Source organism: Hirundo rustica, chromosome 7 (genome assembly GCF_015227805.2).
Source record: "Hirundo rustica isolate bHirRus1 chromosome 7, bHirRus1.pri.v3, whole genome shotgun sequence".
In the NCBI taxonomy this organism is placed as follows: domain Eukaryota; kingdom Metazoa; phylum Chordata; class Aves; order Passeriformes; family Hirundinidae; genus Hirundo; species Hirundo rustica.
In genome coordinates this window covers 26,235,533-26,258,832 of record NC_053456.1, presented here as the reverse complement: position 1 = coordinate 26,258,832, position 23,300 = coordinate 26,235,533, and the positions used below count along the sequence as shown (strand labels likewise).

At 42.4% G+C, this 23,300-nt stretch overlaps 1 protein-coding gene across 5 annotated transcripts in view; it reads left to right on the top strand.

Moving 5' to 3' along the window:
* The window catches only part of PLEKHM3 (pleckstrin homology domain containing M3), an 80,978-nt gene that overhangs the window by 21,422 nt on the left and 36,256 nt on the right, over positions 1 to 23,300 (top strand). For all 5 annotated transcript variants that reach the window (XM_040069832.2, XM_040069831.2, XM_040069828.2 and 2 more), the window contains 2 exons: positions 8,488 to 8,633; positions 13,393 to 13,586. In XM_040069832.2, coding sequence (XP_039925766.1) covers positions 8,488 to 8,633; positions 13,393 to 13,586 — 340 coding nt within the window. The remainder of the gene's footprint in view (positions 1 to 8,487; positions 8,634 to 13,392; positions 13,587 to 23,300) is intronic.

The window sequence follows — 23,300 nt, the reverse complement described above, 5'->3', positions numbered from 1 at the left end:
GATAAACCTAGAAAATGCAGCACAATAATAAAATACCATAAGGTCTTTTGGAAGGTTTTCAGCACTCTTGTCACATTTCAGTTCTGAAATAACCATTATTCTCACCTGTCCAGGGCTTTTAGGATTGTGCTTTTTCTGAGTGCTGTATTTGTTTTGTGCTTGGTTTCATTTCAGTTGATCTCTTTCTTCCAAGGCTTCAGCGGCTTTTTACCTTCCCTGTATTTGAGACTGTAAAATCCCCTAGGAATGTTTTGCACTGTAAAGGTTTTATTGTTTAGGTATCTTCACTTTGGGCTTTTGTCTTCTAGTCTCATATGCGACTTTCAGGCCCTATTTCTATTCACTTAAGACTTCCACTGCTAGCAGTGGGATTTCTAAACCAGCTGAGCAGAAAAAAACACCGTCTAAGTTAGTATTTGGAAAATGCACCATGTTTAAACAAGGTCACTGACTTGTTGGGAGGAGTGGGGGGAGTGTTTGCAAAGAAGGGTGAAAAAAAAGGAATTTGTGTAGCAGGGAGCACTTTATTTGCAGTGGACCCACACGCTTCAAAACACGAGGTTGCTGGGCCACAGTGCTTTGCCATATGACAGCTCATTTTGGAAAAAGATTGGAAGATACCACATGCTTGGGTTGATTGAACCTGTTTATCAGTGATCAGTTATGATCACAGAGGCCATTTAATCATCATTGATAAGACGAGTTCTTCAGTGCAGCTCTAGGATGGCATGACTAAAGGAAGTGACAGTGAAAACTATCAGCTTTGTCTGGTAGAAGTTGTATCCTTCACCCTCCTGGGATTTGGTTGGCGCCTTCACAGAGTGGGATTTTCACCTGCATGGGATTCACTTTGGACTTGGCCTTCTGCTGCCTGGAAGTGCAGTTTAGATAAGTGTTTGTTCTGTTCAGTGCCTATTCTGTGCCCTGATGCGCACTTTGCAATCGACTGGTGTTTAAGTGACTTCTTTGTCTCAGCCCTGCAGAGGAACTGCCAATACAACTGTCTTGGCCGATGAATCTACATATTCCTCCTTGAAAGGAGCCTTTTCTGCCTCTCTGGGGATAGGTGACCCCACTGCTTTAACCTGCCCCTGTCAACAACTCTGCAGGTTTTCAGTACGTTCTTGTGCTAATTTATAGTGCTGTTGTGAGCTCAGTTCTGCTGGGTGTGAATGTGTCTCTATTGTAAGCATAGGCTGTTTGTTCTTGGCTGTGCCTCATTTCTTCCTAGTTTGTGGGTGCTAGGTATGAGTTCCACTGCCCCCAAAGAACTCTTGGTTGTCTGGTCACCTTTTTGGTCCATTTGTTGTATGAAACTAGTCTCGAGGGTTCTTTTGGCACAGAGTTCAAAGAAAAGAGTGTCCAAACCAGGGAGTCTAAATGTGCAAGTCTCACCTTTATTGAGATGGAAAAAAGCTACATCTGGACAAAAGGAAGTATTTTTCCGACCTGAAAATGCCAACACATATACACCACCACTACACCCCCCACAGTTCTTCTCTGGAGAACCCAGAGGTTTTTCCATGAATTGTGTGCAAGAGAGAGCTTTATTTGTTGGGCTAGCATCTTTTAAATCAGTCAAGCCAGCTTTTGCTACAAAAGGCGTTGTCATTGCAGAAAGGCACAGGCATCTGCACAACACTTTTTCCTGCAGTTGCAGTTTATACCAAGTTCCTGAGTTGTTTTGGGCCATGGCTGTTAATTTAGTTTCTTAAGAAAGCAAAGCTTATGTTCCAATACTGTTTGCTCAGCTTCACCCTTGCCCCATAAAATTTGGATCTACCTGACTGTTCTAACAAAATTTGACAGAGGAGAAGATGTAGCCAAGATGTGTGAATCTCAGAGGTGTCACAGAAGCCAGCATCACAGGGAGCCTGTCCTAATGCTGCTCTGGAAAAAATTCCTGTGAAGTGCACTGTGCATTTGTTTGATATCAGAGTGTCCTTGCAGATGTGCAGCCTTGAGGGACAAACACTGAAGGAAAATGGCTGCTTTAGGGTCCACTGCTGCAAAACTAGGGCATTTGGGTGTGCGTTGGCAAGGCTCTCCCTCTTCTGTTGCGTGCCAAAGCAGTGTGTTATTGCAAAACTGTTACATGTGAATCAAATCAGGGGCAATGTAAAAGAAATTACAGAACAAACCAGAGGCCAACTGGTAGGGAGGGTTTAGGTTCTCAGTCTGGCCTTCTGCAGCATCTGTAGTCTCTGATATGTACCTGTGCTTTGTAAATCTGGATAGTTCATATGCCCAAGGCAGTGCTGTGGTAGTGCTGTGCAACCAAGAGAAAATTCAGCCAAATAGCATTGGTAAAAATACGTCACCGCACTTACTGCACTTCCTTCTGTTCCTTCTGTGAAAAGGAGATATGAAACCAGTTGTGTATTCAAAAAGAAAGAGCTGGTTATTTCTAGGTGTGCTAATGCTGTATCAAATAAATGAAACTTGGCAAACCAGGTAGCCCTCTGTGTAAGTCAAGGTGCGAGCAGTGCAGGGGTAAGTGGTCTCCAAACTAACTGCAGAGCAGAAATGAAAACTGGATTGGAGTAGAGGCCCATTTTGCTAAATGAGCTGGCTGAGGGTACTGGCACCAGTGTTTGTTCTGGTAACAGAAATGGCTGGCCTGCTCTTTGCTCTGTTCTCTGGTCTACCATCTCAGTATGTAGAACCGAGCAGGAATGTAATTGACTGTATGAATAGGAATGCCATTATTAATTACACTTACATTATCTCCTTACTGCTAGCTGGCAGGCAGGCTTCAAGAGCTGGCCCAGAGAGTGTGCTCAGTTCCCATTCCTGACCAAAGAGCTGGTGAATTACTGAATCCTACCAGTAAGTCATTCCATAGTAGATCCCATTTGCTTCTGTCAGGGAGCACTTCAGAGTCTCAGCAAAGAACCAGATACTGCAGAGAATAATCCTATAGGGACATGGGGAAGAGAATATCAGATTAGTTTGAGGTGTATGGTGTTACTCCTCAGTACTGTTGTCCTGTGAACACGGAAAGGATTTGAAAATGTGCAGTAGGAGAATGCAGACTGGCCATGCGTTAAAAGGATCACAAAGATCAGCTTATGTGTAAAGTGTGTCTTCAAAGCTGTTTGTAATTTCCTCAGAGCATATTCTCTGGGAAGAATATGACTTTGCCACCTCTTAGAATTTGACACTAAAGGTAAAAGAACTTATCTTCTGATGAAACTCAAGTGGAGGGAAATCCAAGCACATAAAGTCTACTTTGCAAATGTATGGTTTTGTTGTTTGCCATTTGACACAGCTAGGATTTTTAGTTCTCATTTAGTGGTGAAATGTTACTCTTGACTTTCTCATGTGGAGAGCAAGCTTACACTTTGACTTTTAAGTTATTGGTGTTATATTTGGAGGCTTAACTCCTATTAGTGTTACTGGGAAGGCAGAATTTAGCTGTGTAAGCTGCAGCATGCCTGTCTGCTGTCTTCCACAAAGAACATGTACAATGCAGGCATGCAAAATGTTGTGTATGCACCCATACGTGCTATCACCTGACTTGTTTCCAACATGAGGTTCTTTTTCTTGATAGTTGATCTTCTCATAGAAAGTCACAGTTCTGTGTGTTCAGCATGACTGAAGGGTTTTATTCACTTCACCTACCCCCAGCCATCTAAATATTGGACGTCTACACCAATCCAACCTTTGCTGATTGGAAGAAAGACTGGGTGCCTAGGGAATAATTCATCTCATGTGCCTTGGGGAGCTGCTCTGAAGCTGGGTACCTGTGAGATATCTCCAAGCAGGGTGGGTTGGGTCCAGTCTCCCCAGCCCAGAGCCACTAAGCCTGTACAGCTAAGTCAGCTGAGCTGGAATGTGTAAGACAGGAAAGCCAGGCCTGTGCATTGTACCTTCAAGTGGTGCTAAGAAGGATGCAAGATCTGTTACTGTAGCACTTAGTCCTGAGCGATAGCCAATAGTCAAGATTTCCATTGACTTGGAACAGTTGGGCCATCCTTTGGAGTCAGCTGGGGATGTGTGAACCCTTCCTTATTTCTGGAGAAGCTGATCTAGTTTATAATTAAAGTGGGATGTCTACATTGCTGACATGAGTTTTATATGTGGCTCAGGTAATTATAACTTGATAGGGTTAAACCCACATGGCTTCAACACAGATTTTTTTTAAAAAAATTTTAATCTGTTAAGGCTTTGTTGTCTTTTTTTAAAGTTCATAAGAAGCTCACAGAAAAATGTAGGCAAGGCAAGTAGTGTGTCAGACTTTGCTTGGAGGTTTATAAGTTTTTAATTCTTTATTTAAAATAAAATTGCATTGGAAAGTAATGGTGGGAAGAGGACAAAGTGTAATGCAAACTTGGGTAGGCATAAGAGAGAACTCAGTTGGATTGTTAGGGTATCTTCCTTGTGAATTTGAGTTTTCCCATGGTGGAGTGAATTCGAATAGATGTGCAGGAATAAAGGTAAGCAAGTGAAGTAATTCTCACTTTATTTCTTCTGTTAGTGCTGAGCTGATAGGGCAGTGTTGTATGTCTGATCTAACACTGAAAATCTGTTGCGGTGCTCCTTCTGCTTAGTCTGCTTTATGCCTTTATCAAGCTGAAAGCCTTTTGAAGTCTGTGGATCATTTTCTTTCCTTTGTATTGTATGTTGTTTCTAAATGAATTAGCTTCTAAGCTAATCTGTCACAGATTTAATTATGGCACACAATCACAAGGGACTTGCTTTTTCCTGTTACTGAGCAAGGAACTTTATTGAATAAGGAAAATAGTTGTGTACTTGATTCTAATTTGGTCTTTCACTTTCTCTGTTTCTCTTTCACTGTGGAGCTACTCCAGTCTTCTCTTGCTCTAAGATTAAAGAGAAAGGTATCTGGATAAAAAGGATAGTTGTATGTGTCTTCCTTGACCACAAGAATATGCAGCAACCTGAAAGTGGTGTTTTCCGCACTTCAAAGAGGAATTGTGTTCAGATATCTTGGATTCCTCCTCCATACTAGACCACCACCTTAAGTTAAGGATAGACTTTTGTTCCAACTTTTTAACCTCACCTTCTGTACTACTTTCTTCCTGAAGTCTTTGCACTTGGACATGAGTCTCTTGATGTTGATACTCCCTCTCTGCTCGCAGAAATGTTGTTGAGAGAGATTCATCTGTGCCCAACAGCACTTCCTTACTGCTATTTTTTCTAACCCCTATTTTCTTTCCTTGATTCCAAGGTTGTTTTATTGTATTTTCTGTGATGAAAGGTTTGGGATGATTCCTTCCCTCTCTTTGCTAACACTATACCTTACACCTACGCTTCTTCCCTCTGTAGCTTGCTCTATAACATTCTATAGGGAGGAATGATTTTAGGATTGCTAGCAAATACTGTGGTATTCTCTTTGCATTAGGCTCCTGGCTTGCCAGACCTTTGTACAGATAATATTAGATAGATAATATTTTGTGTGAGCATTAGGAATAGGTGAGAAAGGTTTGGTAAGAGTTGTGCTGCTTTTTCCTCCCACTCTGTGCAAGGTGCTTTCTCTAGTTAGGTAGGCAATTAAGTGTTTTCTCTGCAAACATGGTCCCTTCCCAAACCCTAAACTATTTGTTGAATTGTGTTACTGATCTTGGAGGTGGTCAGCTACATCTGATTGTCCTGCTGGGAGAGGTGCTCAAGAGTTTCAAGCCAGAAATCGGTACTAGCTTTGCTTCTGGTAAACATCATGGCAAGTTGATGTACCTGAATGCCCAGGTGCAGGTTTTCCAAGGTCATTAATCCAATGGCCAGTCCTTCTTCCTCTTCCTTCTCTCTCATTCTTGATCTATTTTCTTCCATCTTAAAAAAACAAAGTAGCATAAGTGGTCTATGCCACAGAGATATGTTTGTCACACTACACCACTTTGAACTGCATAACATCAAAGAAAATGAGTGCTTTGATAACTTGATTTGAAAGGGTTGTGGAAATAGCCATCATTATGAATCACAACAGAGCGGAATGGAAAAGATGGTGATTTTCAAACAGCAAAGCTTGTAAAGTAGGGGAAAATATAAGGTGGATGCCAGCGCCACATTATCATCTAACAAACCCCAACTACACAACTGTTATGTAGCTTTGCAGAACGTATTTTCTTGAGGATGTGAAGAGGAATGAAAAACACCAGGTGTAAAGAGGAACAAGGAAACAAATGTGGGCTCAGGAAAGCGTTGTAACAAGGGAGAAAGCAGTGCATGCTGCTTGAGTACGAATTTCTTCCGCTTCCTCCTCTTCATAAAACCGCCCTTCCTGAAGATGAAGGGCATCCAAGATTGCGTACTGAGGCTCACCTCACCCCAGAGAACTTCAGTTCTTATGGGCTGGACACAGGAGGAGGAGAGAAGCCTCCCAGCATTTCTGTGCTTTGTCACTCCTCTCCTGAGAAAACTCCCTCCATAGACTGGAATGAGTTTCTAGCTGTAGGAGGCTACAATAAATTAGGCCTTAAAGTGGTAAATTCTCAACTGTTTTAAATTTAGAATTTAGTTTAGAATAAAGTTCAAATTTGACTTTAGCTTATTTCTACCTTCAGTCTAAGAGACAGGAGGTAGGGTATTAAGACAAGGTAGCAGCCAATGGAGTGTCAGGGGATGCATGGTGCTCATTAAGTGAAATCAGTATGTCCTGTCCCATCCTCATCCCCAGACAAGTAAGTGTTGGCTAGTGGGGAAGGTTTATAAGGTTTCAGTGACATTGAGTTGGGAGACTATTTGCATTCAAACACAGCTTTATCACTAGAATTTCATTAATACTTGTGCTCTGATCTTATGAAGGGTAAAGAAGAAGACATGAACATAATTTTTTTATCAACTGATGGGTTTATATATTTACTTTTCCCAAGAAACTGCATGTCCTTTCTTAAAAAAAAAAAAAAAAAAAAAAAAAAAAAAAAAAAAAAAAAAAAAAAAACACAAAAAAAAAAACAACAAAAAGGCAGGGGAAGAGGGAGATGGAAACAGGATATGTCCCATACTGATTCACTTGGTAGTGTGTATTGCAGAGAATCAGTGGCCAAATGGCTCTGGTGTGTGAAAGAGGAGGAAGTGAGCTGATTGTGTTGGTTAGGTTATTCTAATGATATTTATTACAGCAGAGGGGGACATGATGGCATCATTTGATGTGGGGAAGAAGGAGCTCAATATATGCCTAGAGTAGCTGACCTGCACTCTTTCCTCAAATCAGTGTAACTTCTACTGGGAAGAAAAGATGCTTTCAGCTGGAGAAGTCATGTCATTACACTAAATGAAATTAATGATATTGACAAAGGCAATCTGTCAGTGGACTTGTACCTGAAAAACTCTGTTTAACCAATGCTTTTGCAGTAAAAGTGATGTACAAGGATTGTGTTACTCAGTATTTATAACCAGCTGCAGCAGAGACCATCTGAGCATACAGCATATGCCAGAGTGGGGCCCTGGTGCTCTGGCTGAAGCTATAAATGTCGTATGGGCACTCTGGCATTTGAAGGAAAAGCAAAACTATGGTCATGTGTGCTATGTCTAGAGGTGTTGTTAACAACCACAGACATCTTGGTGCATCTTACCCAAACGTCTTTAGCCTCAGTTCCTGAGCAGGTTGTTTAATGTGACTGTGCTGTCTGTCTTCAGCCATCCTCTCTAATATTATATGAACTTTTGGCTCATTTTAGTCACTATTGAAGGACAGAAGTGTCAAGTACGTTGAGTTTTTGTGTTTAGTGAAAACAGGTGGTCAGGTGAAGGAGATCTCTGCATTAGTTCTTTCCAACTAAAGCAACAGCTTTTGAATACATTGTTTTACCCCGGGGACTCCACACAAGAGGGCATGGGAAGAAGCAAGGGATCTAGCTGTGAAAAAGTGTCAGGCAGACCTCAGACCTTGTAAGACACCAAAGTAATGCAATCGTAAGGAAAAAAAATCCCTGCTGGAAACTGAGCTGTGTCGCTGGTGCTAGTAAAGAACTACTCATTCTCACTGTGACTGCTCCTCAGTTATTATTCATGATCTGACTGTGGTCTGCCTTGGCTGTGCTAATTCTGTGGCTGAGTCTTACCTGCCAAGTCAGCATCCCTTCTGGCTGTGCACTCCTGCAGGCAGGCAATGCTGGCCCGTTCTGTTGTGGGGAAAATGGGAATTCTCTGGAGTAAGCATACAGTAAATGTGGCCTGTCTGAGCTTCAGGCCGTGGTTTTCAGATGGCCATGGCTTTTAAATGCCCAGTGTCTCACAAGCAAGTCTTCTGCCTTTGTTTCTTGAGAAATGCTAAGTATCTTTTGATTGCTGTCTGAACTATTTGTCACAGACGTATCAAGTTAGTGTGTGTTTTTTCAGCACTAGTCCAAGAATACTGATATTTATTTCTCAATTTTTTATGGAATGAGAAATGTCTCTTGGGTAAAATAAAGAAAATATTAAAATGATCTCAAGTGGAGGAATACTTTTCTGACTCCACCCTGAATGCATATCTCTGGCTTGGTGTACAAACCCAAACTTTTGCCCTTCTCTTTTCTCTAGGCTGTCAGCGCTCCATAGGTTTGTCCAATGGGAAAGCCAAGGTGTGCAGCTACAGTGGATGGTACTACTGCAGCACCTGCCACGTGGATGACACCTTCCTTATCCCTGCACGGCTGGTTCATAACTGGGACACTTCCAAATACAAGGTAATCTCCCTGCAGGTTGGAGAGCTAGCAAGTGAACTGAATTGCCAATAGAAACACACCAGCCCAAAGGCTGCAGGAGTTGATTGCTAATACTGGCTTCTTTGTCCCTCTTGACAAAATGAGCCACGCTCTCTCTGTAAGACATGTCTTCATCACAGTTTCCTTGGCCAGATCTAAGGTGTTCCTCCAGAGGAGCAGCCATGCTTCTCCTTGGTGGCATCATTTTAATTACTGCTTATTTGGCTGTTCAAGGAACAGGGAGAGGTAGAACACAGCAAACTCTCTTTCAGCTCTAATCCTTGCAGTTATTGGGCCCTTGAGGAGTACCTGTTTCATGACCACCAGGGGCTGAGGATTGGCCCTGCTTAGTGATGGATGTCAGTTGTGGAAAGGCCTATAGGAAAGAAATTGGCTTACCAAATTCAGTGTTTGTGAGGCCCAGTATGTCCTGTCTCTTGGCATGAGCATTTTAAGGACACTGGGAAGACATTGCTGTAGCACTTGATTGAACCAGACAAATGAAAGTAGCATAATGAGAAAATTCTACAGTTGTTCACTTGCCACACAAGAGCTTTTCTAAAACTTTTATAATCTGCTATTTGCTGCTGTCTCGGTGGCTGGTTGCTAGATAGGGGCACTGATTACATGCCTTAAAGCGTTACACCAGCAAACACAGTAACAGTGTTGTTTTGCCATCTCAGGCAGTATATGCGGAAAGAATAACAAACTCATAAGGAATCCAGACCATGCTAGAGCTTAAGACCTAGCAGCCGCTGTTAGGAGAGGCTGTTTGATGTTTTGTGTCTGCAAATATTATTATTATGTGCTATTTGTAAAGGAAAAAAATAGCCAGTAAATGCCCTATTAGAGGAAAAGCAGGTCTCTTGAAGAAAATTTGTCAGATGGCGAGATTATTAAAAGGTAGCCAGAGCCTGCCATCAGGAAAATGATAGTCTTGCTCTGTGAAATGCAAGATTCTTCAAAGTTGCAGAGCTCCAAGGTGTGGAGACAAAAAGCCCTCCCATGCCTAGAAGTTAGGAATATTTAAAAGTTCTTTTTTGGATGCTTTTACCCATGACTAAACTTGCTAGCGCTTGGTAGTATAAGCAGACCTGGTGTGGGGCTAGTGGATAGTAAGGCAAAGACCTCGTATCAAGCTGTCAGTAATACTGCCAGGAAAATGAACTGGATTTTTTTGCTAAATCTGCAGTAGAAAAACTATGCTCTGGTCTGTTTCCTGTGGTATAGGCAGCTGCTGCACAAAAAGAAACAGGACTTTAAAGCTTAAGCATTCATAGAAAACTTAATCTATTGTCATCTCACTGTAATAGTGAGAAATTCCATTTTGCACTTTTCGTAGACAGAAAAGGTATGAGGTGCCTTGGAAATACAAGCAAATTCTGTGCAGCAGCATTACCTGTCTTTGTGTGAAAGTGCTCAGGTGAGTTTAAGAAAGGACACAACCCCTCAGGTAGGAAAAAACATCATCCCCAACTATTAGAGCAGGAACTAAGGCAGGGAGGGAAGGTGAAGATCAGAACGCTGTCCTGCCCCTTGTAGGTAGCACAGCCCTGCCTGAAAGTGGAGCTTCTGCAGAGGGACACATGCTCCTGCCTGTACTTCTGGCTGCACACTCAGAGAGGTCCTGCAGGAAATAAGCACATACCGTGTTTGGTGGCCAGGACTGAAAGAGCCCTCCAGGATTTAAAAGCTTCTTTGTTTTACACAGTCTGAAATGTGTCAGTCCACCAAATTGGAAGCAAAATTGAGTGAAGAGCTTGCAAACCTGCGCTCCTTTCCACTGTCACTTCTTCCTCGCCTCCTCAGGGGTTTCTGGGGTCTGTCCTGTTTCTGGTAAAGCTAGCACCAAAAGTTGCTGCAGGACATGAGCTTTTGCAGTGTTGCTGGGCATGTTTCTCTTTTTATGTTTCATGAGCTCAACATCTGAGCAGCAGCTGTAAAATAAGCTGTGGCATCAATTAAGTTTGGAAATTGAGAGGTTCTTGTCTGCATTTGGCAAGATAGGTCATGAAAAGCAGAAACAATAAACCTCTCTAGAGCTTTCTCTTCCCATACGCAGGATCCTGAAAAACAACAGTGCAATTAACATCTGGTAGCATGTGGGTGGGAAAAGAGAAATCCTCCTGGCTGCAACAGAAGCTCTTTGAAAGGACTCTGCAGTTAAACACGTTTCTTTTGTCAGAACCAAAGCTGCAGCTCAGTCCCAAGGTTCACGTTTTTTTCCTCGTGTCTCCTACTGTTTTCATATTGGTATTTTTCCATGTGTTTGTGTGAAGGCAAAAGAAAAGAGGCGGTTTTGTGTACATTCTTTCTTCCTTTTGCTTGGGCCAAGTGTTTTCCCTGTTTGCACGCAAAGCCCGCTAAATATTGCAGTTTGTTTCAGGTAGCTTTCAGCCTGCACAGAATGCCAGACAAACACAGTAGGAAATGAACTCCCTGTGCCAGAAGGTTTCAAGAGAAGCTGACTTATGGTAAATTGAATTTTGAACTGTAAATTTGCAGGCTCTAGAAAGGAAGGTCTGGAAGTGTTAGCATTCATCCTTGTATGACATTTAAAGCCAAAACCCTGTTGCACTTTGCGTCTTCTGGCTGATTTAATAGGGTCGTTTTACTGCCCAGTAAAGCTGGGGGACTGTGAGTATGCTAGGATGCATACTAAAATACTGAATTACTGTGCCTGCCCAACCCTTCCCATTTTAAGACTGTTTCAGCCTCTTGTAACATTGCTGTGTTTGGCAATATGAGTTAATGTTTTACAAGATCTGTGTGCCGGTGTCAGCCATGCCGAGTGCACCGTCACCTCTCTGTCAGCCAGTGATGCTGGGCTAAGCTACTCTTCCTGCAGTCAGCACTCCATGGGTACATTGGATTGGCAGGGAGAGGAAAAGGTTTGCTTTGCTCCTCTCTCCTCAAAGGCTGCATTCAGACCGTGCAGCACCAGTGCTGCACGGTAATACGTGGTCACCATGGTGCATGTATATGACAGAGTCACTCAGGGGACCTCAGTTGTGGCATCTCTTTGTTTCTATGCTCTTAATGCCTCAGGAGAGATGCCCACCAGGGGTACGGGTGTGCTCAGGTGTGAGTGTAGGATTCAGACAGGAGCCCTCCAGTTCCCAAGACAGCAAGGAGGGCAGGTGGATGAGGAGCCCATCACTTCAACAGAGGCTTAAAGCAAGGAGATAGACAAAGGCAGCACTGAGCACCTGGTCCTTCTGGTGGGAGGAGCTACTCACTGTGCCAACTATTCACACACCTCCTAGGGAATCATGGAATACTTGCTTTAATTTGCTAATTGGTGGAAGAGGACTAATAATTACTCTATAGACATGGAGGTTGCCAGGGGATTGTTGAGGTAGTGCAGTCAGATTTAATGATTGTAAGAGCAGGTTGTTTAACTGCAGTTTTTTAATGCACTGCAATAAGCATAATAAAATACCAGCATTGCTAGTGTTAAAAAATTTGGTAAGTCTGGAGCTTATAGAATAATTAAATTAGTGGGGTGTTTAATGTTAATAGGAGGGATATTTAATACAGCTTCAGAGTCTGAGAAACCTGTGGAGTTATGGTCTACTGTATTTAAAATTGCACACCTTGTTACCTGTGTAGTTATTGGTGGGAAGGCTGGCCTTGGCATATTTCTTAAATTTGTGAAAAGATTACATTTGTATTAAATGTTGTGAAAAGATTACGTCTGGGGCCAGCTTCCCCTGTCAGTAACTGGTTATTCATGCTGTTTTTGGAAGTGGTGCTATTTATAAGGATGTGTATTGCTCTTACCTAGAGCACCAGAAGGGAAATAACTTTCTGAACCTCAAGAGGCTGTGGCATGTGTGCCCTTTCTACTTTTGTTAGCCTAACTCATCCCTCCTTTGTCTCAGTGTAAACATTGACTTAGAGGTCCAGGAGGACTAACTGAGTTGTGGAACCAGTAATATATCTGTATCACAGTTTCAGGTGATTTGCAGCTCATTTCATGTAATCCCATCTTCTCTTTTCCAGCTGTGATAAAATGCAGAAATCAGGAATGAGAGGGAATTTGGCCTTTTCACTTAAGGAGCAGGAGCATCTTTTCAAATGGAACAGGAGTCCCATTCATTTATTGAGATTCCAGCAGCTTTTTTCAGGTGGAGATAAAACAGGCAATTATCATGAAAAGTGCATGAAAAACTTCTTGCAGATGGAACTTTGGGAGCAAAACTGATGCCTTAGGAAGGCTGACCTGAAACAGGGACTGAACAAAGCTAGAAAATAAAACAGGGACTGAACAAAGCTAGAAAATTAAATATTTATTGAAAGGCCTCCAGGATCCACCTTGGGTAATACCAATAAGATTCAATTTTATTTACCTGTATTTTAAAAAGCACAACAACTTGCTTTTTGCCAAAAAGCAGTGAACAAACAGAAAAATAGTAACAGAGAAGAAACCGGTTATTCAGATTTTAGACTTTTTAAAAAATCTGGTAAGCTATGTTACTCTGCAGCAAAAGCTTATGTGACTGCAGATATCACTGTATTTTGGTTAAGTAGCTATCTCATGCATTCAATTTTGAAGGACTTGATGAAGTTTGACTTGGCTATAAGCAGAGAGAGTTGGATCTCTCTCAACTCTGTCTCCATTTGTAATTGGTAACAGAGTAAATTTTCAGATGTATAGGATAGCTGACAGATTACAGAGGGGGAGATCGGCTTAAAAAGAGTTGGGAGAAAAGCCTAACTTAAGTGCTTTATTTTTTAGGTATCAAAGCAAGCCAAAGAGTTCCTGGAATATGTTTATGAGGAGCCATTAATTGATATCCAGCAGGAAAATCCCATGTTGTACAATCATGTTGAACCTCTGGCAACCGTTGTCCGCCTGAGACAGCAGCTAAAATCTCTGCGGGCCTACTTGTTCAGCTGCAGAGCAGCAGTGGCTGAAGATCTGCGTAGAAGGTAAGAGCCACAGCCAACCTACAGCACAAGGATGGAGCTTCCTTGGCGTGTTGCCCCTCCCGCTGCCTGTTTTGTTTTTTCTCACACTCTGGTTCTGAAGGCATTACCCGTTTAGAAAGATGTTGTGCATGTATCTGAGTTCCCTGGGAAGCTGGTTTGTCCTCTGCCAAAGAAAATTGTTTTATAGGGTTTGAATATCTGAAATTGTTCTTGACAGCTCTTAGCCCCGGGGCATCACACATTGTTGTGAGTGTCTTTTACTCCTCCTCGGCTGCGTGTATTTTGAGGCAGATCTGCTACCTCGTGCCCCCTGCCATGGCATCACGGTGAGGTAGCCAGTGCTGGGACCTTTGAAACACCTCACAGTGTGGCAAAGCAGGAGGGGGGCCAGAGTCAACCCCCTTTCCAGCCCCTCTGCTCTCCTCTGTGATGACCTCAGCCAGAGGCAGAGGTCAGATGTAGTCCCCTGGCACGTGGCTCAGCATGTGATTTATGCTGGTCTCTTGCTCAGCCAGGATCCATGACATGGCTGCACTGAAAATTTTGTTTATTGGCAAATATACATGGCCACAACACAGGAAAAGGTGTTTCATATGGAGTTTACTGTGGTGAAAACAGAGTTTCATAAAAAGTGAACTTTAGAAGTGCTGTATCTTAGTCCATTCAGCTGCTGCTGCATTTTTCTAACAAGCTAAAAAATGAACAATTTTCTTAAAACTGTCAAGCCACAGTTGCGGCCTTAAAAAGGTCAAGTAGTTTTTGATGTGGATCTCCAAAAGAGATGGGGAGATATTGTGAGGTGAGTGGCTCTGGGCACATGCAGCTGACCTGATCCATCTGTAAGCATTTGTATAGCTGAGTTTTTAAGACAAGACTGCAAGTAGGAAAGCCACTGCTTTGAAACTGTGAGCTGCCAAAGGGAAGGGCGCAGGTGACATCAGTGACTGCATTTTGAGCATGGTGTTCTAGGGACCTGAATTCTTTGGAAGGGGAGGAGGCTGCATCCACGTCTTTATCCCAGGTAAGGAGAGCTGGTCTGCTGTTTGGTACATAACCTATGTCACTGCTTTGATGAACTACCCAGAAAAAGTAGGAGAAGGATACAGCAACAGGTTTATGGAGAGCATTGCTGAGTTCTTGTGCAGATGCACTGCGGGTAAATATGTGTTTGTGTGTTACTACTCAATTCCTGTTCTTTTCTAGGGCAGCTTACAACATTTTAAACATTTAGGATGGTTTTCTTTAATTCCAGAGAATGGTATTTTCTTGCAGAGCTGGTTTTCTCTGCTGTCTCTTCAATAAAACTAAAAGGAAAATGAGATTTTTGAAGGTTGTTCAGAAGAAGTAGCAGAAAGGAGATTACGCTTTCTGATTAGTATTGAAAAAAGTAATTCTCTTATTAAAATAGAGAGAAGGAGGCAAGGAACTCAACAGACTTGGGTAAGACAGTAAAAGAAGAGAGTTCAAAGGATAGCTTAGCATAACTATCAGTTGACTAGAGGTAAGAAAAGGGATGAGGGAAACCAGGAGGAGTTTCAAATAAGGAAGAAATCTCAGGAAATTGAGTTAATGAAGAAACCAGGACAAAAGAGGAACAACCCAAAATCTACCTCCAAAATGGAGAGATGACAATTGCTAAGGAGATCGAAGAGAGAATGGACAAAATTTAGCACAGAAATGTGAACATGCTCTTTTCTTGGAGCAGGGTGGAGAGGGAAAACATCCCTGTGTCAAAATGAAACACTCAGAAGGGTAGAAGGAGAAACTGGGCGAAAGTGCTCCTAATGCTCCTTTTTCTTTTTTAAGAGTTTCTGCATACCGTCTCCAATTAAAGCTGTGTGGTGGAGGGAAGGACCTCAGGCCAAGAAGGGTTTGGTTTTGTACTAGGGAAGCATCTCCAGTTCAGCAAGACTTGCTGCAAGTGTAAAAGGCACTGAAGGAATGTTCAATACACACCTTAGAGTCCAGCTCCTTCTTGCTTTGTAGCGTCTATGTTGAGGTGGCTTTGGTGCTTGGTTGTTCCCTTAGATGTCCGCTAAGAGGTGTGCAGAGATGAGAAGAAGGAAGTTCTTTTCCTGTAAGGATTTATTTCTTGCTCAGAATGCTCCCAATGGCTTTCTGCCTTCATCTAATATCCCAGTGTGCAGATGTTCACTACCAATGTGATGACTTTATAGAGCACGGCTGCAAAGCAAACAAAGAAAATTTGTGATTTCAATTTTCCTTTGGCTCATCACAGGGGCAAGTTGCAGGAAAAGGAGGAGTTTAAACAATATGGTGAGACAGTATTCCTAAATTTAGTACTGTTTCCTAATTAAAAGTGAAAGATGGAGAGAGAGAATCCAGTTATCTGTCCTGCTCTAAAAACATTCTTTCTCTGCTTGGTCTTCACCTTAGTGTGTGAATAACTATTAATCACAAGAGAGTGAACACAACATCTTGAAGACCTGTCAGACCCATATAAACAGACTGAAACAAACTGTTAATATTGCTGTCTACAGAGAACTAAAAACAGACTGATTAATTGTATTGGCACCTTGCTGCCTCTGGGACACTGATAGAGCCTGCCTTATTAGGGAAAAGGAGATCACTCTGAGGTTTCTTTTATTAATACTATTTGCATTATCATCTACTTTAAATCTATACCTGGCTCTTTAACACAGATCACAAAACGAAGATGGCAATGAAGTTGGAAACTCTTGGTGTCCTCTGTGATAACAAAACTGTTTACAATGCTTACAGTCACTTTTTCTGAAGAATCCCAGATGGCTATAAACCAGGTTAGCTCAGGATCCAGTCAGCTTAAATTTGGAAATGTTATTTATAATGTTTGGTGTGCCTAGGTAGGTACTTCGAGAACTTTGAAACCTGGCATCTAGCAGGGAACTCAGGACTGAAACCACATTGTGAACCTTGGAGACATGACTGACAAAGTAGAAAGAAAGAGGAAGGAAAAAGGGAAGGAAGAAAAAGACAGAAGAGATCCTTAAAGTAGCTAGAAGGCTCACAATAAAAATGGTCTTTGTCAGTTACAGTGATTTATTCTCACCTATTGCTCCACTGGATTCTACGCTGTTATATTTGCAGGGGGAAAAATAAGGAACATGGACTTGGCTGGGAGGTGAAATAAGGCCCTCCACCAGCACATAGCAAGTGTTCCACTGATATTAGCCAGATGAGATTCCCAGCCTATTGCTGAACTCCCTGTTTTACGAGGGATGTTGTTATGCCTAGTTAGCTGTAACTGTCACCTCAGTGTTACAACACATCATTTGCATCACATGTCTTTACTGAACGAGTTGTCACTTGTTTTTGTTGCCTTGCTCATGTACATGCTGTTCAGGCAGAGGCATACAGGACTGAAACGTAGAGCCAACGCAGAATTAGTGTAAGTGGAGCTGTACAGATCCCACCACCGCCTGCAAATGGTGAATGAATGGCGCAGGCAAACCGAGATGGAGTCCAAAAAATTGATGGCTGGGAAGGAAACAGAATCTCTGAGTCCATTAAATAATGGGGGTATTCTAGGAAACCATGCTGAATGATGCTTTGTTCTTGTCATGATTGAAGAGTCTTCAGGACAAAGAACTGTCAGAATGATTTTTGGGGTAGTGTTCAGATGCCTGCGTATCTGCTGTAGGGTAGGGTAACCTAGGCCAACCTTGGAGCTCCATCTGGGGAGCCCTCTGGGCTATCTGTTCTCTCAGCTGTACATCTAAACTTGCAATTCGGGTGCTGCTAGCCCAGATACTTTAGACAGATGTCAGTGACACAAGGTAAATGTTTTGCAGCTCATTCCCCTATGCGTTAATGCCTGTTGTAGTGCTCTTGTTCTGTAAGTAAATCTGAATGGTAGTGAGAAACTACATGGAAAAACGTCCCTCTTGTAACTCATCTTTGTCTGATACCATTTGTTTGTCAGCTCCAGAACAGCAGTACATCAGTTTTACCCCAGCAAAACTCCAGTGCTAGATACATCACTTAGCAGGCTCCAGTTTGGTCTTCCTGTGTAGCAGCAGAGGTTAAAGGTACACCTCCACTGCCGCAGACGTGTGGTCCTGGCTGAGCCTGCTGGTCTGTCAGCACAGGGTGAAACAAGCCCAAATTCGGTTATGCTGAACAATGGAGTCCTGTCACTTCCTACAGTGAGGCCTTACACATATCACTTCTGACACAGGAATAGATTACTTTCAAAATATTTGTGTGGCAATTGGGGAACCTGTCTAAACACATCGCAGGAATCCTGATTGATCTAATGCAATCACTATACCTCCAAATACCTCATGTATGTGAAGCTGGGGCTATGTCATCTTTCAGACCAAGGACAACAGGAGGTCATTAAGTCATCTCCAGACTGTCAAAGGAGACTCTCCATTTGCTTTGCAATGTTTAGGCCGTTTGGGGAGTGGAAAATTCCAAAGCAGGAGAGCAAAGATACTGGTTCTGAAAGCAGTTAACTGCAAAAGAAAGTTTGAGCAGGGAAGAAACAGAAGGATATGGTTATGGGGCTCTTAGATAATGGCAAGACCAACAGAAGAAGAAAATTTGTTGCATGGGTGGTTGGAAGGAGGATGAGAGAGAAACTTATTCAAAGAGGATACCTACATATCTTGAGAGGAACCAGTGTTAAGACCAAACAACAACCCAAAGTGAGGAAAGGTGAGAAAATAAATGCAGAGAAGTATGCACAGGCCATTTGTTGTTTTATTTAGATCCTGCATGATTGTAGTCATTGCAGTAGCTGAAATAAAGTTACCTGTTGATGGAGCTCATACAAATGGACTACCTTCACCTCTTCGCTTCAACTCTTCTCTCTTTTGGGAGGAGTAACCATGCATGGAGGATCTTTGCAAATTAGCATCTTAAAAAGTGTTTGGCTAAAACGGAGGGGATGATGTTAAGGTGGAATTTGAGCTTTCATTTCAACTAGAGGTAACAAACAGCTGAAGCATTGAGACGTGTGCCAGAGCAGCCAGGGTGGAGGCAGTGCTGCTGTCTGTTCATGTCAAGGGAAGGTCAAAAGCACAAGCTAATGCTCTACCATGGTAAGCATCCAGCTGAGGAACCTGCCAGAACTTTCCATGGTAAGTCTTCCAGAAGACAGGTGCGTCTTTCAGTTCACATTAGTGTTTTATGGTCTAGGGGGCACACCTGTATCTCCTTGTCAAATAGATGAGTAATATTACATCTCTTTCACAATGGTAGTATCTATTCACCTTTTGAGACCGGGTTGGTTTCGAAAAAACAACGATTTAAAAACAACTTCCTGTTAGATGTGGACGCCATTTAATTAATTATTAAATATGACTTGTGCCATTTTTATCCCTGTGTTTTTATATAGAACTTCCAGTAGCAAAGTGCAAAGGTTCAAGAGGGCCTGACAAAAGCAAAGGCTATTTTCTTATTCCTAATTTCAAGTTAGCTGGGGAATCTAAACTATTTTGATTTCAAAATGAAACTGTCTCTAATTGTCTGTTCTGCTTTTAGTGACAGTGGTACTTGATTCGTGAGTTAAATCTGTAGTAATTCTTGTCTTTCGCAATGTTACCATAACCTTGCTCAAGGAATCTCAAAGGAGAGAGAGTTGGTGTCCTGCATTTTAGTAGGAAGTTTATAAACTGGTTCAGGATTGCTGATGGGTGATAAGAGTAACTGTTTCAACATAGGGATGCTCGTGGGGAATTTCATAACAGCATGAAATAATACCTTACCTGGACATGCTTGCTAATAAATCTAGCACTTAGTGTGGGCTGAAGATATGTGGGAGTGACTGTTCCCAGAACATGACCAGAAGTGTTCATACCTCATGAATGTGAAATGATTCACAAATGCTTTTTTGGCCTAAACTCACAGAATTAGAAAAATAAATGACTGCTGTATAATGCGACAAGAATTAAATGAACAAGTAGCGGTTTGGTTTGGTTTAAATTCATTCATTTAGTTTTATCTTTTGACTTCAAAATCACTAGCTTTCCCAAGCCCTTGCTTTTCTGAACAACTTTTGTTGGCTGGAGAGTTTGGGTGCTTCTCTCCCAGCAAAATTCCAGGAGCTAAGATTTCCAAGGAAATAGAAAATCAAAAGCCTGAAGAAAATTATGAGAATTAGCAACACGGGAAAAAATCCTACCTTTTTCCCTCACCTCTGATGCCATTGTCTTCCTTAAATTGACAATGTCCATGTCAAATGAATTGCAAGAGAAAACACAGCAAGAAATGTTATTTACCTTGCCATGTATATTAGGGATAACTAGCAATTCACTGATACCCCCCTGTACTTTTAAAACTGATTAGTAATTCTGAAAAATTGGAACTGCTCTCTGTGAGATCAGAGTGCACACAGGTCCTGCCCATCTGCTCCACACGTGGCTGCAGCTGGTGCCAGTGCGTGGCTGCAGGGACACGACCAGAGAGGGCTCTTGCTTCTTGTTCAGGGCCAAAAAAGCAAAAAAGAGCAGTAACCAGCATGTGCCAGCCTTCTGCTGCTTTATTTCGCAGCGTGGTGCAGTAGCTGCAGAGGTGTGAGTTGCAGTGCCAGGATGGCACTGTGCTGGAGGAGGAAGCAGAGTTGGCACCCTGGTGCCGTGCCAGCTGTGGGTGTAGCAGCTTCCTGCAGAGGGGTGGAGAGGAGGCTGAAGGCAGGGCTGTGCTGGACCGGGTCATCTGCGTCCCCTGTGAGTCACGGCTCAGTCACACAGTTCTCAGCCTGGTCAAACGGGACACTCCTGGCTGGCACAGAAACCGTGCCGCCAGCTTCCCTCCCTTCCCCACTCACATCCTAGGTTTTAAGAGTCTTTCTGGTATAAAGGAGTGTTGGTTGTGCCCACCTGCCAACTAACTTGATTTCTTTTGATTGCACTGCAAAAAGAAGAGTTCCCCTGCTTATCACGTTTGTACTTTGGTTATAGTGTCAGGCATAGGCAGATTAATTGGTTGTAGCTTTAGCAGAGCTGTCAGGATATTTAACCCATTGAAGAAAAATTACCTACGCTGGTGATAAACAGGCTTTAAATGCAGAGCAATTACTTAGTGCTCAGAAAGCACCATTGACTACACACTTTATCCAAATGCAAGAGGCAAACTCTTATCAGTGGTTCTGTTTGCAGGAGGACACTAAAAGATAACCTTTGTTTGTTCAAGTACTTACCTGATAAGATCATCCGAGAAGGAACAGATGAAATTTCTGTCTTGCCTGAAGGTTATACCTCAGATTACAAAGTATCAAGCAAAAAAGAATAATAATCAGAAGCTGAGAATCCTCACTTTTAGTTAGATCAAAAGTCTTGGATGGTGTGTTTCTTTTCTGCTTGCATTGTTTGTGTTTCTATCTAGGGCATAACAATAAAGCCATTAAGAGACCTTTAACCAAGAGGACTTTGGATTTCATTGTTCACAGTAACTGGCAAAGCTAGAGGCTGGTTAGCATTGAACTTGGTTTGTTCATTGCAGGTTAAACCCTGCCTGGCAGCCGGGGTTTACAGCAGCAGTGCTGTGACTCACCAGTGGTGAAACTGCTCCGGGAGTTTCCAAGCTGTGAAAGCTTAGGAGGTGCTTTTAGTGGGACATGCACTTGATACCATTTGCCTCTCAAGGGTCACAGGTCACGTTCTGAAGCTGCAGAGGTTTGAATTTTTATTGTGATGAGTCTTAACATCTTGTGTTTGGCCTCTGTCTAGTTCACTCCAGTTTCTTTTCTGTGTTAAGATTTGACTGAAAGGCCACTGTGTATTGAATGCTTTTAATTGACCAACTTTGAAGAAAAAAAAATCTAGTTGTAGCACATCAATCAAAAGATTTACAAAACTGACATCTTTTATTTTGTTTTCAAATGACTAATCAGAGATTTCCCATTTGGTGTTTATAAAGGACCTTTATATTAAGGGAAAAGTAAAATTCAAGCACATTTTGGTCTTTCTCTATCAAGGCCTTGTATTAATCCAAGCATGCTCGAAGCTCCAGATGCAACCTCATGCAGAAATAAATGCATATTTTCTAGTAAAGTGTTCCTAAGTGTCATTATCTTAGCCTCCTCTGGGTCTCTGTGAGATTTTTGGACAGGAGTGTGATTTTAGGTTGATCTGGATGCCTTGTAGTGCTTTGCCCAGATGCTAATGCCATGGCGTGGTGTTTGTGTGAGCCCCGTCTCACCTGCTGTTCTCTACTGACTCTGATTTCCTTTGAACCATTTCAGTTGTAGATAGAGGGACAGAGATAGCATAGGCACTGCCTTCCTACTACTTACGTGAGAGGAGACATCTGTGTTGGGAAGCAAGAGGCTCTGAATCAGTCCTGTGTGCCTGCTACCGAAAAGGACTGTATATAAGCCATGACCTCATTAGGCTCAGAGGACCTGTGCAGGCAAACAGACTGTTGGGAACCGGCTCTCAGTCATTTTCTTGCTCACTGGAGTGCTTGGTCTGTATGGATTTCCTGCCCCAGCTGATTCACTTGTGTTTTATGATGAGTTTTTTGAAAATGTGTTTGGGTTTGCTATTTTGATGCCTGTTAAACTCTTGTTCCCCACCCACTAGGGGCTGACAACTGGCAATGAACATTTTTGGGAGGTGGCTTCACCGCTTATGTTCAGGTAGCTGTTGAGCTTTGGGTTTTTCTTTCCAAATGGGACTAATAGAAATTTTCTGGGGGAGAACTTAATTGCAGACATGCAGCACAGCAAGGCCTGTTTTTGAAGCGGTTGCTCAGCTGGCCACAGGTGTGGTAAAAGCTTCATTTATATGAGTGGGGGGCTGAGCTACCTCCTTTTAGGTAATTTCAGGGTTTCACAGCCATGGGGCTGTATGGTTTCCACCTTTGGTAGTGTGAGCAAATGTTGAAGTGTTTTGCATCTCTGCATTTATTGGGAATCATCCAGGGACTGGCCCTGTTGCTTCATGGTTTCTGTAAATGCCGTTGCATTTGTGAGTTCTGGCTGCCTGCTGTTTCTCTGTGGCCTACCATAGAGAACCAGTTTTAATTTTTCAAGTCAATAGAGGGACTGCAGATCTGAAGCTGGACCAGCCTTACTTACTGAAGGGGTTTTTATGCCTCAGTTTCTGTAGCAATGGAAATAATCAGTCCCCTCACTTGAGTACTGAGTATGTACAGTGTGTGTATATATATATATATATATATATATATATGTATGTATTTTGCATAAAACTCGGAGGGCAGTGCCCACTGTTTTCCCCCTGGAAATAGATTTGGAAGGGAGGAGGTGCATTGGATACCAGCTCTGCAGAGCTATTTCTGCAAATTAGCATGTTTTAAAGAAGGGGACAGGTTCGGGGATAAGTTTTGTCACCAGGGCCTGTGCTGGCTGAGACTTGCCTGACAAAGGAATTCGGTCAATCGTGAGTTTGCTTTTTCCTGCATACTTTTTACTAGGAGATAGGACTTGCAGGAAATAAGGAAATAAAATGCTATCCTTGAAGGCAGAGGAATGTGATGTTAGTCATCAATGCTAGTCATTTACAGTTTTTGTATTATGGGCTATTCAGGCTATTTCCTGAAAAAGGAAATGTTTCATTAGCTAATTGTTTTCCTTAGCAGTGCTGTAAGGGCATCAGCAAACAAAAGTTTCTGACAAAGCTGTTTAGTGCCTGCCTGTGTGATCAGGGGAGAATGATGGGTAAATTGTAATGAAAGAAATTCTGTCTGAGCTGAAAAATACTAATGCTTCAAAATGCTGTTTGGAGTTGTCTCCTTTTAATAAGTCTG